This window comes from Paralichthys olivaceus, chromosome 23, assembly GCF_024713975.1.
Source record: "Paralichthys olivaceus isolate ysfri-2021 chromosome 23, ASM2471397v2, whole genome shotgun sequence".
Lineage (NCBI taxonomy): Eukaryota > Metazoa > Chordata > Actinopteri > Pleuronectiformes > Paralichthyidae > Paralichthys > Paralichthys olivaceus.
In genome coordinates this window covers 6,321,666-6,340,653 of record NC_091115.1, presented here as the reverse complement: position 1 = coordinate 6,340,653, position 18,988 = coordinate 6,321,666, and the positions used below count along the sequence as shown (strand labels likewise).

At 41.9% G+C, this 18,988-nt stretch overlaps 1 protein-coding gene across 1 annotated transcript in view; it reads right to left on the bottom strand.

Moving 5' to 3' along the window:
• The window catches only part of tmtc2a (transmembrane O-mannosyltransferase targeting cadherins 2a), a 52,041-nt gene that overhangs the window by 23,082 nt on the left and 9,971 nt on the right, over positions 1-18,988 (bottom strand). Inside the window, exon 2 of the mRNA XM_020092097.2 lies at positions 3,047-3,665. Within this exon, the coding sequence (XP_019947656.2) occupies positions 3,047-3,665 (619 nt within the window). The remainder of the gene's footprint in view (positions 1-3,046; positions 3,666-18,988) is intronic.

Genomic DNA, 18,988 nt, shown 5'->3' with positions numbered 1-18,988 from the left:
AACAACAAAAAACTACTGTATGCTTCTGTTACTGACAAACTAAAAGTAGAAAGAACAAGGACTTAAGATCATGGCATATAAGTCTCATTTTGCCTTGTCAATAAACTGCAGAGCTAACACCGCACCTACCTTTGTCCCCATCTATCACTCTCTAACTCTGCCCCTGTCCTTCGTTGTCTCATTCGAAATCTCATCTCGCCCTGATTAGGGAGTTAATAGGATGAGAAATTGGGTGCCGGTCAGAGCGCATCTGTCCCTCTGTTACACAGGAGCTGATTTGCATTTCCTTATTGTTTGCGGCAGAGACCAGGTAATGTGGTAAGGTTCTTCTGCTTCATTTAAAAATAAAATGGAAAAACCCTGAATAGAAAATATCACACTCTTATGTTTTTTCTTGGCCACAAATGTTTGCCATCTCTCCACCTGCTATTCAGCAGCGACTGATCATGCCTCAGTGGCAGAGTCTGATACAGGAGAGGCCAAGTGGTTCAATCCCAAAGTGCTTTCAGGGCTCAGTGGGTGAGAGAGACGGAGAACAGATAAAGCAAAGGAAGTGAGAGCATAGTTTCCCTCTCTCGCTGTTCTCTCTCTATATCCCTCTCTTTCTGTGTTCCCATGCGTCCCGAGACGTCTGGCTCGTAATCGAGGAAAACAATTGCCCTCGATCCTGGCCCCGGCACGTAACGAGCTCCCCACCAAGATAACCGTGACTGGGGCAATATGGGAGGGCACTGCCAGAGTGATAAACGAGCCAGATGTTAGTGGTAGCGGGGGGGCACTGGGAGGTTGGCAGCGGGACTTGACGGGCTGGCACAGGGATCCTGGCCAGGGTTATTGTGTCTGGGCACAGGGGCGGAGGCTGCTTGATGATATCCCTGCTCTGCTGCATAATAAATACACAGGAAAATGTGATTTTTCATAACGGCCTCTGACAAGAGGGCTGATGAAATCTTTCCCACTGTAATGCAACAGACTGGAACACACAGTGCTCGATGTCTGACAGGTTGTGTGTACAGAGGCAGATGGAATTATGGGAAAGCCTGATAATACGATGCAATCGAAACAAAAACTACCTCTAATTTATTTAATGTATTCAATTCTTCACTCTTCTTTTTGTTGAAGTTTAAACTGTAGTCAAACTTTCAAAAGATATCAGTATGATATTTGATGAATCATATGTCAAACAATCTTTATCTGCACAAAGCGGATTTCCTCTCTGCGGATTCTTCTTCTCTGTCCATTGGTTGGTTTATAAACAGGATTACACAAAAACTAATAAGTATTTTTAAACACAACTTGATTGAAGGATGTGGTGTGGGTCAGGGAAGAACTCATTAAATTTTAGTGCAGGCAGCTGCTGGGCCATGGCAAATGCTGACTGACATTGCTGTGGACATTGATGTTCTGAAGAGTACCCTGAATCTTACTTATATGACTCTGTGCTGTCTTTGAGTTCCCCTCACTATTTTTTCCTTTTTATTTTATGTTCAGATTGTGTCTCAGCAGCATTGGGCAATTCAACAAATGCATAGTTGTCTTGATGCCACAGTAATAATAACTTTCCATTTGGTTTCCACTGTGTTTTCCTTTTTTTTTTTTAAGAGAAAACACAGAGGTAGTTTGTTGTATTATTGCATCATATTGTTTTTCTTCTCTCTTCTCTCTTTATATTTATTTTATAAATGAGTAACATCTGTTTTCCCGCTGTGTAGCTACTCTAGCATGATTTACTAGAATACAATTTGAAAGACAGGTGTTGTGTTGCATCTGCTAAGGTCTAGTGGTTGTGAAAGCACACGTGTGAGTCATTCTCGGCACCGAGAAGCAAACACATCACGACTCCTTCTCTCCGCCCTGTCTGATCTCTCCGGGCTGCTCGCCGCTCGCCCTTCACCAGCGGGTTGAGGATTATCGTTCTGCCAGAAACAACTCCTGGAGAAGCTTCCCCCTCGGGCCCGGTGAAGCCTTGAACGACCGTAGGTAAAACGATTTAGATGGAGGCAGATCGTAAATAACCAGCACACATGTTTGAAATAGGCGGAAGATAGAGGAGAAACTTACACAAGACAACGAAAATGCACTACTCACAATTACATCACAAACCTTGCAACAAACAGAGGTATTTATAGATGTTTTTCACAAACCACTATAAAAAGATCCTCTAACACACACACACACACACACACACACACACACACACACACACACTGAGAGCCAGACTGTCCTTGCTCCGTAAAACCCAAGGGGACTTTTTATTATGCTGGTTATACGTTTTTTACGAGGGGCCATCATGTTGGCTAAGGAGCTGTTTCTCTAATCAAATGTGGAGAGCCTGCAGGAGGAGGCTGTCCACTCAAACACTGATTCCCACAATCAGAGGAGTCATTGCACCAAGGTTGTCCTCCTCGAAAACTTCAGTTTGGAGGAGAAAATGGAGTCCTGCAGAGGAAGCATATTGTGTGTTTGTGTGTGCGTACATTTGGACAGCTAACTTGATGAGTGCACGAAAGCTTCCCCCAGATTAGGGTGTGTTATTGTTTTTCTGCCAGGACCTTTACGTCACCTCGAAATAGGAAAAGCAAGTCACCCCGAAAATAGCTTTTCCTGCCACGAATGAGTGTGTTCACACACAAAATGAGGCAGAGATGCTAATTTAATTTCTAGATTTCTTGCATTAATGCAAATCTTTTTACCGCAGCAGATGGAAATCGGTGGCCGTGTTGTGAGGAAGTGGAAAACTTCCCCCCTCTGCATTCAGTTTCTTCCTGTTTGCACATGACAAATGAGAACGCATTTCATGCGCAGGCCGTGTGGTTTGCACAGGCGAGCCGCTTTTCTAATTACACACCTGACAAAATGCAAACCGTTTCCACACAAACAAAATTATGTTGAGAGAGAACAAAAACACTTAATCTGCCAGGGAGGAAGCATTCACAGCTGGCTGAGGTTTGCCTCTGAGGTAAGGAAGAGGAAACAGGAGTTGTAGAGGGGCCAAGGCGAGCGTCGGTGAACAAACGCTAACCCCGGGCAGCATGCATTCATTTACCTTTCCTAACAGGAGGAGAAGAGCCTGGCGAAGTCGGAGCCTCTGGAATACAAAGAGGTCATAAACAGCCGACACGGCCAGCACCGTAACCCCCTGCTCCTTCCACAGCATGCTGGCTGCTGCACACCACAGGCTGGCCAGCATCCAGCCCCAGCACCAGGCAACTGATGTGCCACCGCTGCATCTCCTGGTCTCATGGGCCCCGTGTGGGTCCCTGCGAAGTCCACAGTGTCTCGCGTAACAGAGAAGGGACAGCAAGAAAAAGAAAGCAGCTCCGACGTCCGCCCTGCCAACCACACCTGCCACTGCCTCTGTGTGAATCGGATGAGATGCGAAAAGGAGACCGGCCAGCAGGCTCCACAATCCTCCGCCCAGGAGAGGGCGGCTGAGGGCCGTGAAGAGGGCCGTGACCAGGCCGTGCAGCACCACGTTCAGCAGGTGGTAGCCCCAGGGACGCAGGACATGCAGGGTGTAGTTGAGGCGGAAGGAGAGGGTGCAGAGCGGGCGGAAGGACTTGTGGCTGCCGCTGTGTGTGAGCAGGGTGCCCCAGAAGTCGTCATACAGGATGTTGGTCCATGGAGTCTCAGGGAGAAGGTCCTGGTTGGTCTTGATAGCTCGGCTGGAAGAGCAGAAAAAATCCATAGTGTTATAGATGCAGTATAAATCATCAGTTTCAACATTTTCACTATAACTCAGTATATAACTAGAATGACACTCAGAGAGCTCATACCTCCGCCAAGGCCCAACAGTCCTCTTATAAAAACACATTTAAATTCAAAAGATCCAGATTTTTATTTGGATCAGCACCAACTTGCACACACATAAATATCAGGCCCCTAAACATGTCAGAGTTTTTTCTTCAAGATCTATAAATCATCAGCAAAAATGTAGAAAAACACCTTGTCTCCCAATGTTACAGAAAAAAATAAATAAAATAAGAATCCGTGCCCTGATCTGGATGTGCACCAAAATTGTATAGGTTCTTTCCTGACCCATAACACATCCTTCAAGCAGTTTTGTGTAATGCTGCTCACTAACAGACAAACAAATGCCAATAAAAACATATCCTCCGTGGCTGAGGTAATGAATAGTTCAATTGTTTTTCAATATTATTTTTTTCTTACTAATTTTTACTGACTTCGTTCGTTTTTTCCTGTTTGTTTTCTTGTTATATTGCGTTGTGTTGACAGACTGTTAGATTGGGGCATAATGTAGCTGTGAACACTCACATCTTAATGTACACTTGCACTATTCATAGATCCAGCATCAGTTGAATTGGTGTTTCTGCACAGTTGCATGCTGCGGATCAAAATGACTCTTTAAATGGTGCGAGTCAACCAGCTCAGTGAAGTTGTAAACCATAAAATAAAAAAAACTGAAGTTAGAGTCGCTATAAAGCTTCTTAAATCTGAGATGCACCGTGGAGGCGGATGATATTTGATTCCAGATCATAATAAACCGCACCTTTTAAGTACAAGTACTCCTGTGGTCGTTTGTTATTATTAAGAAGCTGCTTTAAGCTCAATATAAACATTGTAAAAATAAGTATTTTAACATATGAATCTGTAATTTTCAAATAAAATCATCCTCCTGCATCTTGACACACATATGGAAGAATGTTTTCCATCCTCCCAATGATCCCCGCATAAGTGAAATTTAATAGACAAATGCAAAGAGTACGCCAAATGTAATAAACAGACCACAGAGGCCGTTATTGAAGTGAGACATGGCCTCTGAGACATGAGCTCACACACCGCACACACAGACACACACACACACACACACACACAGCATGCACATACGTCACAGTGTACCTGCAAACACAAATGCACAGGTGGCTTCACGCCCCAGAGGCTGCTGTGGATTCTCGTAATTAGTGGATCATTACTGGAGACACGAGCTGCATTCGTACACACACACACACGCACACACACACACGTACACACATGCTACAAATGAGTTCACCACAGGGATTAAGAGTGATGAATGGGGAGGCAGCTTCAACAACTGAGCAGCAGTGTAGGAGAAGAATCTCCAAAGTAAAGCAAAAAAAAAAAAAATGGAAATTTTAAAAGGTAAATCTGGCGTTGATATTACACAGGGCCTGTCAATAATAAAAGATATATTTATATTTTTGCAGATTATTTTCCTGAATCTGAAACTAGTGCCAGGGAGGAAACCAACACACATGAAACAAAGAAAGCAAAAGGGATCTGGTCACAGGAAAGGAAAAAGGAAAAACACAATGTGGTAAAAAGAGAGTTGTTAATATGTTTTTTTTTTTAAATGCTACGATCTATAAAGCATGTGAGAAAACACTCAGCGGTGGGTAATCCCACCAAACAAGTGGACACTGGACTTGAGTTCTGAAATGAAACCAAAATAATTTGAAATAGCCTTAAATATCCAAGTTACCTTTTAAAAGTTACCACTTTTACCGCTGTTCACAAGCTGCCGCATTGCTGACGTCATCACTCATAAATCAATTCATATTTTATTTTCACGTTGCCACATGACAGCTCGCATCACGTGGCAACCTCCCCTCCTCAGGGTTTGATTATTATCAGCACTGTTTGTGTTTGAGCATGTCGCAGCACAGAGGGAAAAGGAACGCGACGGGGGGCCGAGCCGAGGACTTCCTTTGTCTGGAGATAACTTAGAGCTGAGAGTGTGGAGAATGAGGGAGGGAGAGAGAGAGAGATTACAGCCTGTACAGTTATTAAACCAAAAGAGAGGAGGAAAATAGAAAATGGGCAGCAAATGGCACGTACAGTAAACCTGCAGACCTGGCGTCAAAGTGATAATTGCTCAATGAATGATCCCTCATTTCATTTTCTGAATGTGTTTTCCTTCCAGCCCTGTCATCGCAGGAGCTGTAGTAAATTCCTCCGTTTCCCAGGATTGTTCTGCATCAGAGAAAGGCCGGTGTGTGTTTCTCAGGCTCCGGAGCCAAAGTGGAACTCTCCCTCGTCCGATATTTCTTTGGAGCCAGTGCATGACATCATCCAGTTTACCAACCTCTTCCTCTTTCACTGTAGTTCCACCGTGAGCTGTTACTCATGAGAGGTTTTACGGTCCCGCCACAGAGGGACTGAGGGACGAATACATGAGCTATAAACATGAAGTGAGATGTAATAATTATCAACATTGAAAGTTTTATTTCTGCTGGATTTACTTTGAGTGTAATGTCTTCAGAGTATAGAGGCTATGCCAGTGTCGCATTACAACAAGACTCTTGTAACTTTTAACTTCACCTCTAAGAGCTGTGGCTCAGGGGTTAGAGCGGTCGTCCTCTAACCAGAAGTTTGGCAGGGGGCGTTTCTGAATGGCCTTCCAGGTTTCCATTCATGCCACAGGTGGCCTCCCACATTTGATTTGAGGGTGTTAACTTTTTCAAATATATATAAATATTATGTCAAACATCCCAAATGGTTGACTCTAAGTAAGCATTAGCCCTGCAAGGTACAAGATGGTTTGAAACACTAGGTGGCGTATATTCATGCCATACATACAGATTTGTTTTGGAAATTTGGTTAAAAAAGAATTTTAAACCAGCAGGAATGTGTTTAATCAAAGAACAGTCATGTAGTTTAGTTCACAGCTGAAAAAACACATTTAACATTCAGTATCTCTTTAAAGATTTGGCATGTAGGATTTAGTGACACCTAAATGAATAACCTTGACCTCAACCTCTCCTTCCTGCCGGTAGGAGAACTACGGTGGCCCTTAAGTATCATAAAAACTCTGCAGAGCCAGAGTTTGCTTTGTCCATTATGGAACCTGCTCCCGATGTAAATTTCAAACCCTCATTCCAGGGCAATGAAAACTATTATTTACTCATGAAAACAACATTATGGTTCATTTTCTATCTGCCAATGAATCAATTTCACCTCAGTCTCACACACTGGACCTTTTTAATTATCCTCAAAATTACATTTTTCTGATGCATCAATGACAGAATAAATCTCTGATCTGCCAAAATCTGCAACTGTGGCTTTTGTTTTCACCATTTTTCTGTCACCACAGGCAAAAATAGACTCATTATCAAATCCGAAACATGGCTATATCCCCCCTCACCCAACTCCCTCGTGTACCCTGGCATGACTCGGGTCTCAATACTCACTGGTGATAAATAATTTAAATATTCAAATCAGCGCCAACCACTCATCCCCTCCCCTGTTCCTGGCCAGCACTGCAAGGATGAAAAGAATGCATTAGCCAAGAGGGTTTGGGAATGGATTGAAAGTACTGGTGTGTGAGCGTTCATGTTTGTGTGTGTGAGGGGCCAAAGGAATAAATAGTTACATGCAAAGTGTGCGTCCTTATGTTTGAGAGATTGTGCACATGTGCGAGAGCGTGTGCGTGTGTGACTACGGAGGCCAGCGCTGACGGCTTCATTGAGGCCTGTCGCTGCAGCGCCGCAGATAGAGTGGTCTCCCGGAGTGATTGCTCTTACAGAAGGGGGTCTTTTGTATTCAGCCACCGTATATGGGGCAGGCAGGCTGCGGGGCACTCCATTCACAATCCTCAAAGTACAGGACGGGTTCGGTCTTTTCAGTTTTTTTTTTTTCTTCTGGGGTGGGGGGAGGTAAAATCGCAGGGATTTCCATCAGCGGCTGAAAAGAGACATTAGCGGTTGGGGATTTTTTTTCCCCTTTTTTTCGAGGTCCATTTGTAGAAGTGGGAGGTCTTCTTTCACCTGTCCACCGCTTTTGATGAGAAAATTGGCGTCTTTCAGTGTTTGGGTATGTGTCTTTTCCATATGCAAATGAGGCACTCCACTGCCTCCCCAGCAGTGATCTCACCACCAGTGATTTTCTCCTTCATGCACTGTGGCTGCCACTGGGCCTCTTTAAGGGACAGTCCACCACATAATCCTACACGGAATGTGAAAAAATATATAAGGGAGGGGGGGCTGACATTTTCTGTATATTCTGAATATGTAAATCAAAGATGTATTGAGAATAGAAATGTGATAAATGATATTTGGTACGTAATTTTTTACACTGCAGGTGTCTGTATTCGGGGGAAACACTGAGCTTGAGTCGGGTTTGGACACAAAAAACGGAACTCTTGTCAGGTTCGGTTTCGCTCAGTTAGTGTTCTATCGGCTACGGTCGAGTTTGGACAGAAAATTGTGGCACAAGTAGTCCAATAAAGAGGAGTAAAATATTTTCAGGTGGAGCAGTGGTCATCTCTGGTACAAATAGGTACAGTCAGTTATTGAAAATCTTTATAAAATATAATCTGAGAGCACTTTCTAACATTAGAGGCCCTGAAAACGTATTTTCTCAATCAGCTTTTTTTACTTTGAGTAACATAAAAGCATATATATATAAAGTTATATATATTATATATGTTCGTCAGCTGGATTATACAAAAAAATGCTGATTTCAGATTTCTACAAACTTGTTAGAAGGATGGGACATGGGCCAAGAAAGTGCCCATTTGATTTTAATGCAGATCTGGCACATCCAGGATTTTTTTATCATCTTATTCAGGTCTTTGACCTTTTCGCCATCTTCCCAGTAAATATTTCATAGATCTTGATTCAAATTCAGGCTTATTCAGGGGACTGATATATCTATGAGTGTGTGTGTGGAGGAGGCTGGGAGAGCACCCCCACCTGTACGAGAGGATCACTCAGCGCAGGTGAGAGCTGTTAGCTGATTGGTCCTCAGCTTTAAAAGGCAGCAGCAGAGGACTGAGACAGACACATGGAGAAAGACTGAGAGACACTGAGCTGAGCAGAAAGTGCTGCTACTTTAAGTTTCTGTTTTAGTAAGTTTCTGTTTTGTTTAATAAAGATGCTGAAAAGCACCAGCACTGCCTCTGGCCGTGTGTGGCATGGTCAGCTGCCGCAGTGGCGCCCAACGTGGGGCTTCACACATAAAGTGATGTCAAGTTTTCCCATGCACCGAACACATGAATCGAAATCTCACTATTGTTGTGTGGCTGTTTGCTTATGTTGCCAGGCAGCTGAGTCACATCTGATCAAGCCACACCCACAGATAAAATAAAAAAACATTTGTTATGTGAAACCTCTTAAAAAACCTCTTAAAAATAACTAAGGGGTCTATAAAACTTGGTTAATTAATACTTTAATCAAAACCAAATTGAATTTAAGTTCTCTGGGTACACACATGTTCACAGAACTTTATTTAAACACTGTGTTCCAAAGCAATTCCTACCCACATATGAACACATCACTTCAACCCATATTAACAAATGTAAATGGAGGTTTCATTGGAATACCACCCAACATAAATAGCTACTTTGTGGTTGTTTCAAATGAAAACACCAGCGAACATGATTTCATCCATTAATGAGCTCAACGGAAACATGATAAGATTATTTCACTTTTCTAATAAATCCTGCAATGGAATCCCAGACCACTGGAGTGTATCTGTGTGTGTTTATATCTCTCTGAGGACATCAGTGCAAAAACATGATCGCACGCTCTATTTTATATAAACCTCTCTGGCCTCTTAATCAAATGCACTAAGTTGTTTATCCAAGACTTCAGCTGCAGTTTCAATCACGTAGACCCTGGTGATTATTCCCCAAGTCAACTCTCACGAGGCTGAGCCAGGGAGACATCTCTCTCTCTCTCTCTAAATCTTATAAAATAGTTGTTTTCTTAATTGCATCCATTTGAAATTCAGTTTACAGATTTCATTTAACACACTGTACCACACCTCATTCCCGCCTCTCTGCACTCTGACTGTATAAACACATCCATATAAACTAAAACAGTAATATTAACAGTTTTAATAAACAACACACTTGAGTCTAATTTAACTCTAATAAACCTTATCCAATAAACTGCATCTCTTAATCATGATTGGCTGAATTATTACATTTCCTAGCAGAGCGTCCCCCTCCTCCCTGACGGCAGTAGAGATTGGATGACGCAAACATTCAACCAGTTGCAAGTCAGTGTCAGGTGTCAATCATGAAGTTTCACCTTGTTTTTATAGCATCAGATAACTAACCGAAACCAAACTTAAAATTAACCTCAATGTGATGAGAACCTAAATTTACAGAAACAATTTTTAACATGCATTTTGACTTTTTGGCCCATGTCCTGTGCACTAACATGGAGAAAGCAGAGTTTACTGAGATGCTTTTGAGGAGCTGTCATGTCGTCCATCTCAGTCCATGTTCCCTGTCCCCCATCGTTCCCTTCATTCCCTTCATTCTCCTTCTCTGTGCCCCTGTCTCTCCTTTGTCTTCACTGTCTTCCTTATTATCTGCTTCTGCTTCATCTGCTCACCAAGCTCTTTCCAAGACACTTCGTCTGGCTGAGATCTATCACATTTCCATCTCTGAGAGCTAATTAGGCACACGAACAGAGAGCTGCAGCAGACAGGACTTCTCCTCACACAATGCTGACGTTGGGCTGAAGCACCAACGTGAGCACACCAGTGATGCTGCAGGAGTAACAGGAAAGCAGATGATTAAGACTGGATGAGGACAAAACTAATTATATCAGCACAGAGGAGCTGGGGAGGCACAGGAGCTGCCACTCGATAATTAAAATCTGCATGAATTATCCTGTGTGTGCACTTATTATATTGTGTACAAAAATGAAATCTGATTCCCTGAAGTATCTTTTTTCTAAATATATTTTAATTAGTCACTTCCGAACAATAACAATGACAATTTGTTAAGATTTTTTTTATTTTCACAGAACACAATGTGCTTGAACAACGAACAATTTTCAAAATAAATTCAATGATGCATGTTTTTGCTAAAAGCTTAACAGTAAACAATGAATTGTTTGAATGTGCACGTCACTAAACCAGGACCTGTGCATGGAGGTTGACCACTCTGTGTAAATGTTGGCCCCTTTATGGCCCTTTTAGAAAAATCTTAGATCCGCCACTGAACCAATCCATAGATAAGTTCTGCTAAACTATAAGAAAGCATCGACAGTGCTTCTAATTAACTTGTCCTGCTGGGGTAAAAAAAAAAATTCATAATTTACTGACAATGAAAAGAAGCTATTGATTTCTATTTCTTTATGCACAATGATCTGTATTGGCAGGAGGCGCTCCAGCATTTATTGATCCCACTCTCATTAAGATTCAGTCTCACAGTTTCTGGTAAAGTGTATTAAAGAGAGTGTCAGGGTCCACATCACCTCTGTGTTAATCCAATACTAACAGGATTAGAAAGTGATCATCGAGTGCATAGTTTCTGAGACATGCACGGAGGTCGGGGGTCAAAGAGTAATCCGATTTAAGGTTCTGTGTGGGCTCATATACTGCACATGTGGAATGACACAATATGTATATGAGAACCTCCGAGTGTTGGAAGGAAAACAACTGTTCAGGGCTTTGTTCCCGGTGAACGCCGCAGCTGGTTGAGGATAAAAATCCCATAAATTTCACCTCAATGGTCACTCCAGCCGGGAACGTATTGTGCTGCACCACATGAGGCGAGCGAGCACGTGGAGATCTGCTCTTTTTCCCCGGTCACAGAGGTACCTGCCCATCCATCACGGCACAGGGTTGAACGATCATGATTTAAGCCATTATACGCTTTCTGCCTGGGCCTGAGTGATTCATCCATTGGCTCGTTATCAGCCGCCGGTGTGTAGCAGCAAGACACAGGCAACGAGGAGGTGGTGATGAAAGAGTGACGTGTTGAGAGAAGCCAGAATATTATAAATTCAGAATGTCTTTGTTCTGAGCAGCGGCATGAAAATATCTGGAAAATTAGTTTCAGACATTTTCCAGAGTTTTACCTTTCACATATGAAGAGTGCAGCAGGTGATTTTTTTCAGTGTGAGACGTGTTCACAACAGGAAAATTAATTTGTGAGTCAAGGGGTGGTGGGGGGGTCCAGGCTGCAACGTGCTGTCCAAAACTGACCGAGCCAGAGAATTAGCCATGCCTGACCTGAACCCAACAGGCATTCTGTTTTTTGTGTGCCTGAGGTTTTCCCCGATTACAGATTACAAGTGCAGCATTAAAATTCAAGTAGATAGCCCAGCCGACAAGACCGAAACCCAAATATCATTTCAAAGTTAAAAACTTCATGAACACGCCCACTCTCTAACAATGAATTTTCCGGAAATGTTCCAGCCGTATTCACATGCGCAGGAAAAGTTACAGAAAATGTCAAGAGCAACTGACTCAGCTTGGAAGCAACTTAACAGCCATACATACAGACAATGATAACATATTTCCTAATTTATTATCAACTCTTATTTTCTGTTTATTTTGTGTATCTGTGGGCCGAAAGGTCAGGAAGTGAGTATTAAGGGTGTGTTCAAACATCATACTTCAACAACACCACTCGCAGAACAATACCCCCACCAGAAGTGGCCCGGCTACTTTCCCACACTCCCACGCCACAGTGGCACGAATATGAGGGGGAAAAGGAAAAATGGATAAATATCCAGATAGCATTCATAAAACTCTGACACACTGCCAGTGGATTGGCTGCGACAGATTTATGCTGAGCTGTGTGGAGGCTCTTCCCTTTCCTCGGTGGGTGAGAGTGAATCTAAATTAATTTGGCAGATTTCCATGCCCGGCTCAGATGTAATTATTTGTTTCTTTCCATCATTTGAAATGTGTGAACAGTGATAAACTGCTCAGTAGAGCCGACCACTGAGGACACAGAGGAAAAAAGAAGGGAAAAAATGGCAAGATTCTCGTCTTTTTTCTTTGTATATGTTAGTGGAAACAAACCTGAGACACAAGTGGATGAAACTTCCTTTGTATTCAAAACACTAACCTAAATTTTTTTATCTGTTCCTGCTCAGCTCACTGGATCTATCTATTCATTAATTAAAAATAGCCCGTCCTCCCAGCAGTTTTCCCAAGGGTGCAAAAAAACCAGGAAGAAGTTTAGGGGAAAAAAGAAACGGGCAGTTTAAAGACTCATGCAGAGATTTTTGTGGAAAAAAAAGGATTTTAGACAGCAACAGCAAGACAGATTAATATTTACATTAATCATTGTTGTAAAGAAGCTGTATATGTTGTGTACTATATGTATGTGTATAAATATAGCTGAGGTTCCTATTGTTGTAAATATAGACATGTTGCACAGCCAACAATGCTTCTGCAGTGACCCGAGGTGACCCCATCACGTTGGACCGCCTGTAGAACAAGTTCAAAGTGCACACAAGAGAACGTACAGATTTAACACACAACAGGTGCATGTATTTGCTCTTATAAGGCAATAAGCTTTTTTTTTTTTTTCGTTTAGATCCCTACACAAATAAATATCAATGTTTCAAAAACCTAAAAGGACATTTTAAAACTTAATGAAGGACTGAGGATGATTACAAACATTTTTTATCTTCCCCTCACATCAATATCTACCCACATGCAATCAAGTGACACAAGTATTGGTGAAATTAACTGCAGTGATCAAAGAGCCACACTTCTGGACACGCACTCCTCATCACTGAGATCCAGCTGTTTAAGCTTCATCAACAGAACCAACAGCTCAGCTCCGACCTGATTAAGATAAAGTCCCCTTCACATCCTCAGTCTGTCCCAGCAGCCAATCAGGACAAACTGATTTCTTCCGGGGGCTCTGGGCTTCAAAGAGGCAGAAACAGTCTGAGCTAAGTGTCAGGAAGTTGGCTGTCTCTCTTGTGTCAGGCCGCGGACTCGCTTTCATGTCCCCTGTGAAGCTGGTTTCCTGATTAGCAAATAGGCCGGAGTCAACTCATTGTGTTTAAGGTGAATGTGGACTGTGCACTCATACAGACCTTGACCATGACTTTAAAGATATGCAGGGACATAAATAAACTAGAAGGGCACTCGGAGAGCGAATACCTCCACCGAGGCTGATTGTTCACTTTATCACCATATTTACATGTATTGAGATCTGATACATATACCGTGTACACAGGAAGTTATGTTGCATGTAACTGCTTACAACACAGACAAAATATCTGCCGTGCATATCATTTCTATTTTGTATTTCCCAGCATTTATGTTGAATGTTTCATTTAATAATTATCTTATCTTACTCACAATTCTGCCCATTTTATCTTTCCTAAGTGAATATCAAATGAACTTTCGTGGATACCTAAAAGATAACATGAATTTTCTTGCTAAAAATAAGATAAAAGATTGTCAACACCCTAATGTCCGTACATTTATCTGGAGCCCAGAGGTGATTATCTCATCGTAAGACTGGGAGCAGGTGCACAAAGTTCACAAATGTCGCTAACACCTTTAAAGCTCACTAATGAACGCATTATGTCCCAGTTGTTTTAATCCTTGCACAAACAAACATGTAAACAGAACAAGAAGTGAATGTAAACAGAGGGAATTAGCCACTACCTGCTTCCAGTCATAGCTAAGCTAAATTAGAGGATAGCTAATCTATGCCCAGCAGCTACAGCTCCATGCTTAACGAAACCAACAAGAGCGTGGAATCAATCTTTTCATCTAATTCTCAACATTTTATTTGATAGACTGCAACTTTATAGAGTCCGGACTCAAACCCACAGACATTGAATGGAATATTATTTTTCGAATACATTGTTTTAGTTTGTCTAGTGGTTAAAAAATAACAAACCCAATCAATGAGTTGGCGACTCCTTCATTTATTTTTCAGCAGATTGATTGCAAAGTCTTCATCTTCATCTAAGCGACTGATTGATCACTTCCCTTTAGCTGCTCGCACAAAACAGAAGTGATCCGACGACGAGCTGCTGCTGCCGCCTCAGCTGAAAAGGTGACCGAGCCCACCGCAGTGTTCCCTGAGTGATGGTGTCAATGAAAGGCTGTGATGAATCTTCAGCCTGCACCAGGGCGAGTGCTATGGGAAATCAATGGCTAATAAAACTAAATGCTTTACTCTCCCCCAGGGCATACAAAAAGCACAGTCAGTGGAAGGAGAAACTCGGTTGGGGGTTCGAGGGGGTCAAAACTGAAACCTTAAAGATCATAGTTATAAACAATAATCAAGGGTTTGTTTCATTTAGATAAAAACTTTTAATGACGAAAAGAGATAGTGCCAATTTTACTTCCGCGCATCCTCTTATGTTGGTTGTTAAGCAATGCATCCACTAGAGGGCAATCTTGAGTGGAGACATGTTACTTATTCCTTAGAAAGTGGCAAAAGGCGCAGTCTCTCCTCAAAAAGTTCCACCAAATTTCTTCATGTTCTATTGTCGTCTTGCTTAAACTACTATCTCCACTGTTGCCCCCAAGATTTCCAGTCATATCCCTAAGCTTTCAAGGACGTGCAAAAAATATATATGAAATGAACGCAGAGTATGGACATAAAGTTCTGTTTGGATCTGTATCTAAACTTGAGCCTTTGCTTTGCACCCGCAGAGGAATGCTAAGCTGTGCAGCTGTTTCTCTTGCATGTTAAGCATCCAATCAGAAACTGGTATTTGGAGGAGGTCAACAACAAATTACAGTTTCACACCTCCATGAATTGAACACCCCAAAGACCACCAGGAACTGCTTTGGAATAAGATTCTTACATACAGATTAGTTTCCCCCTCATGCATTAAGACTGGAGCCCTTAATGTGAAATTTATGGGTATTTTAAAAGTGTCTCACCCAATAAATATGCCATATGCCTGCAGTGGGGTGCTGCGCCAAAGAGATTTCATCATGAGAAGTACATTTAAATGAGCCAATATCCAGAAGCAATGGACTGGATTTTATAGGGTTTCTAAAATCCTTTCCTGGCATTACCACGCATCCAGCGCTTATCGGTAAAGCAGTGGCCAACTTTAACACCATCCATCCCATCAGTGGGACCCAGCCAGTAAACCACCTCCGGCACATTAGAAAAAAAAATCTCTTCATCCAAATTCTTCATCTATTATGGCCCCAGCAGTTAATTACAGTGTCTGACTGTGGACGGTTAATTAGGGTGGCTTCCTCCGACTCGCCTGCATCCACAGTGATAAATGTGATGCTTGATTAATGTTCTGCCTTGGCCAAACAATACACGAATCACAGCTGTGTACAGGCTGGGGATATGATTTAAAATGCCAGACAGATGTTTTGCTGTATCTCTGCTCCGTACTGCAGATACAACATTGCTGCTTCTTCTGGAATTCAGGCAGAAATATGCTGTTTTACTGTGGTTCTAATTTACTGCTTGCCACTTTTACTCTCAAATCATAATATGCATGTCATACATCATTTGCATGTATGAAGACATAACCTCTGGAATATACACTTTGTGAAAAGATTAGCTATTTTTCTAAACATTTAGTAAGTTTCAGGAAATTTGGGAGTTTCCTGGATTTTCTGGAACATAATGACATACAAAAATGTTTGGTTGGAATGATGAACAGATTTGAGTGCTAACAGGACTGTTTTATTCTCTTCCTATTTTTATCTGATAATCACAACATTCTGCACTGTCATTGGGTTTTTAGGTTTGTAGGAAAATAGGACAATTCTATGTCGGTCTTTGTCACAATCTGCTTCAAACGTGATATCAGAAAGAAAGCTTTAGAAGGAAAGCTTTAAATACTGGTAAATGTTTTAATTAAGTGACAAATATAAATGCAATAGGGTGTGTCCACCACCAAAGGCAACTAAATAATAGTCTATTATGTAGTAATAGGAATTTATTTTTGGCTACGTGGGTTATGTACAAAGTAATCAATACAAATTCTGCTGTCATGCATTCAAACTTAATATTTGGGAAATGTTAAAGTCATAACAAGCTATTTTCTTAGCAAATATTCTGTTGAGTTTACTGTAACAGCTCCAAAAACATGATGATTCCATTATCAAGCGTGTGAGCATGTCTTTTGTTGCACCAGGTATAATTCCCTTACCTCTTTAATTCACTCTGCCTTCTGCCTCTACAATCAATTCCGCTGACCTAGTTCCAACAAGCAACGGGTGTTGGCACAGTGACCTAAAAAAAAAAAACTACTGCCCAACTAAAATTTCATGATGATCGATCAGCCCCCTCCATACTTGAATTCAAATGAGGGACTCCCGCACTGGGGACAAATACAGTGTTGAACATTAATTTTTCTCCACAGGAACATTCTCTGCTCACTTTTCACATAGTCCAGCAGGATGGTTTGCATGTGTACATGTTCGCTCACATAGGCAGAGCACCAGGTGTGGACACAAAGCATCAGTAACGTCCTACATTAAAAACCGTAACCATCACTTTATTCACCGGAATCAACAACATGGTAGATCTTGGCTATGCCCAGATGGATCCAATGTTCTTTCTGTCTGGTGTCCCTCAAAAATAAATATATCATACCCTGAAAACAAACCAAACACTGGATTGTGGTCCTCACTTGACACTCCTACTATGAAGCAGCCCACGAGTCAGGAGTAAGGAGAATTTTAGCTAAAGACCAATCAAATGATGATTTGAGGAGTCCATGTTTTGCGGTACAGGTCTGTTCCGTGGAGCCCAAACAACTGCTCAAACTTCCAAGCAACTTTGAGAAACCAGATAATTTCTGATCTTGCTGTGGAGATTACAATGAGGCCAACTTTAATTGCTGATGACAAATCACAGAGCCAGTTGAGGATCTGAGTGCTGCAGTGCTGCCAAGGGAGCAGCTGGAGAAACAAAGCCGCATTCTGTTTCTCGTCAAAAGCCTTCTGTCTGTGATTTAACAAAAAAAAACACTTTAATGCTTCAACAGAATTGGCTCGTAATCTGATCACAAATTAAAAAATGCAGCTATTTTGAGAATGTGGAGGATGTGTATGTAAAGGTTGGCTGCAAGTTGTACAGAAAACACAACACCCTGCAATGTCACAGTTCTGGAGCAGTTAGCCTCCTCTCTGCTTTGACAGCTTTCAGTGGTCAGATTCACATGCAGCAGTTGTAATGGCCAAGTATGCTACACTAACGGAGTGTCCAGCACTGTATCCAATCAGGAATAGGCCTTCCTTTCTTTTGCCGTGACCGGTTGTCACATTCCAGCATTAGCCGGAGAGAAATGGCAGCTATAGAGGGGTACCACGGAGGGCAACCCTGACCAAATCTGTCTTCCTTTCAAGGATCCGTGCTAATTATCTAAGATCTTTTCAAATTCTGATCTGTGATCTGTTGAACATGGCTGGTACAACGAAAACCATTTGCCTCAACTAGGCTTGCACATTGGAACCAATGAAGTCATCCCAGAAGTGCAAACCCCATCCATTTGACCCCAAACTTAAGACAAAGCAAAAGTTGGTGAAAGTGATTCAAAGGTACTTTAAGTTGAACCACGTTTTCATTCAACTCTGAGAAACCTCAGCAACGCAAACTACATGAATGGTGAACATAAATAATTATTGCCTATGAATTATGAGACCAACAGCATCCAGTGCAATAACAAAGTATGTCAAATGCACTTCCCCCACAGGAGGTTTCATATAATCCAAGTTTGTCAAACTATCAGCATGGCTTCCAAAATATATGGTCCTGTTTAAAATGCAGCAGGAAACCCCATTATGAAACCATAAAACGCATCGTATAACATCATAAAAGTGGCATATTCCTGTCTAAGATGGACTGGAGGGACAAGCAGACATGATGTCATGCAGCAACACCATGACATTCACATCAGTGGACTGGGTTACAAGTGTTTGTAGCCAAGTTGTGCTTTGTCATTCAATATATCCATATAAATTGCAGCTATAGAAAGTGATGATCGAAAGAACGTGGACCTTTCCTTCTTGCTGCCACAGTTGAAAGGACTGACATGAGGGTTTGCTCAGTGGAACAGTTTGATACCAGTTAGCAAAATCCGCCTGCCAACACCTCCAGATATGGGATGTATCAGTTGCATATTTTTCAAGTTGATCCTGCTCTTGTTAGCTTCTCCAGGATTACCAACCCTAGCTTTAAGTTAGATTTTGTGTTGAACGTCACATCAAGGCTTCATATTTACATACAGACATGAGAGAGGTATAAATCTTCCTCTAACTTCCTGCAAGAAAGAACAGAGAGCTTCTCCCACACGTC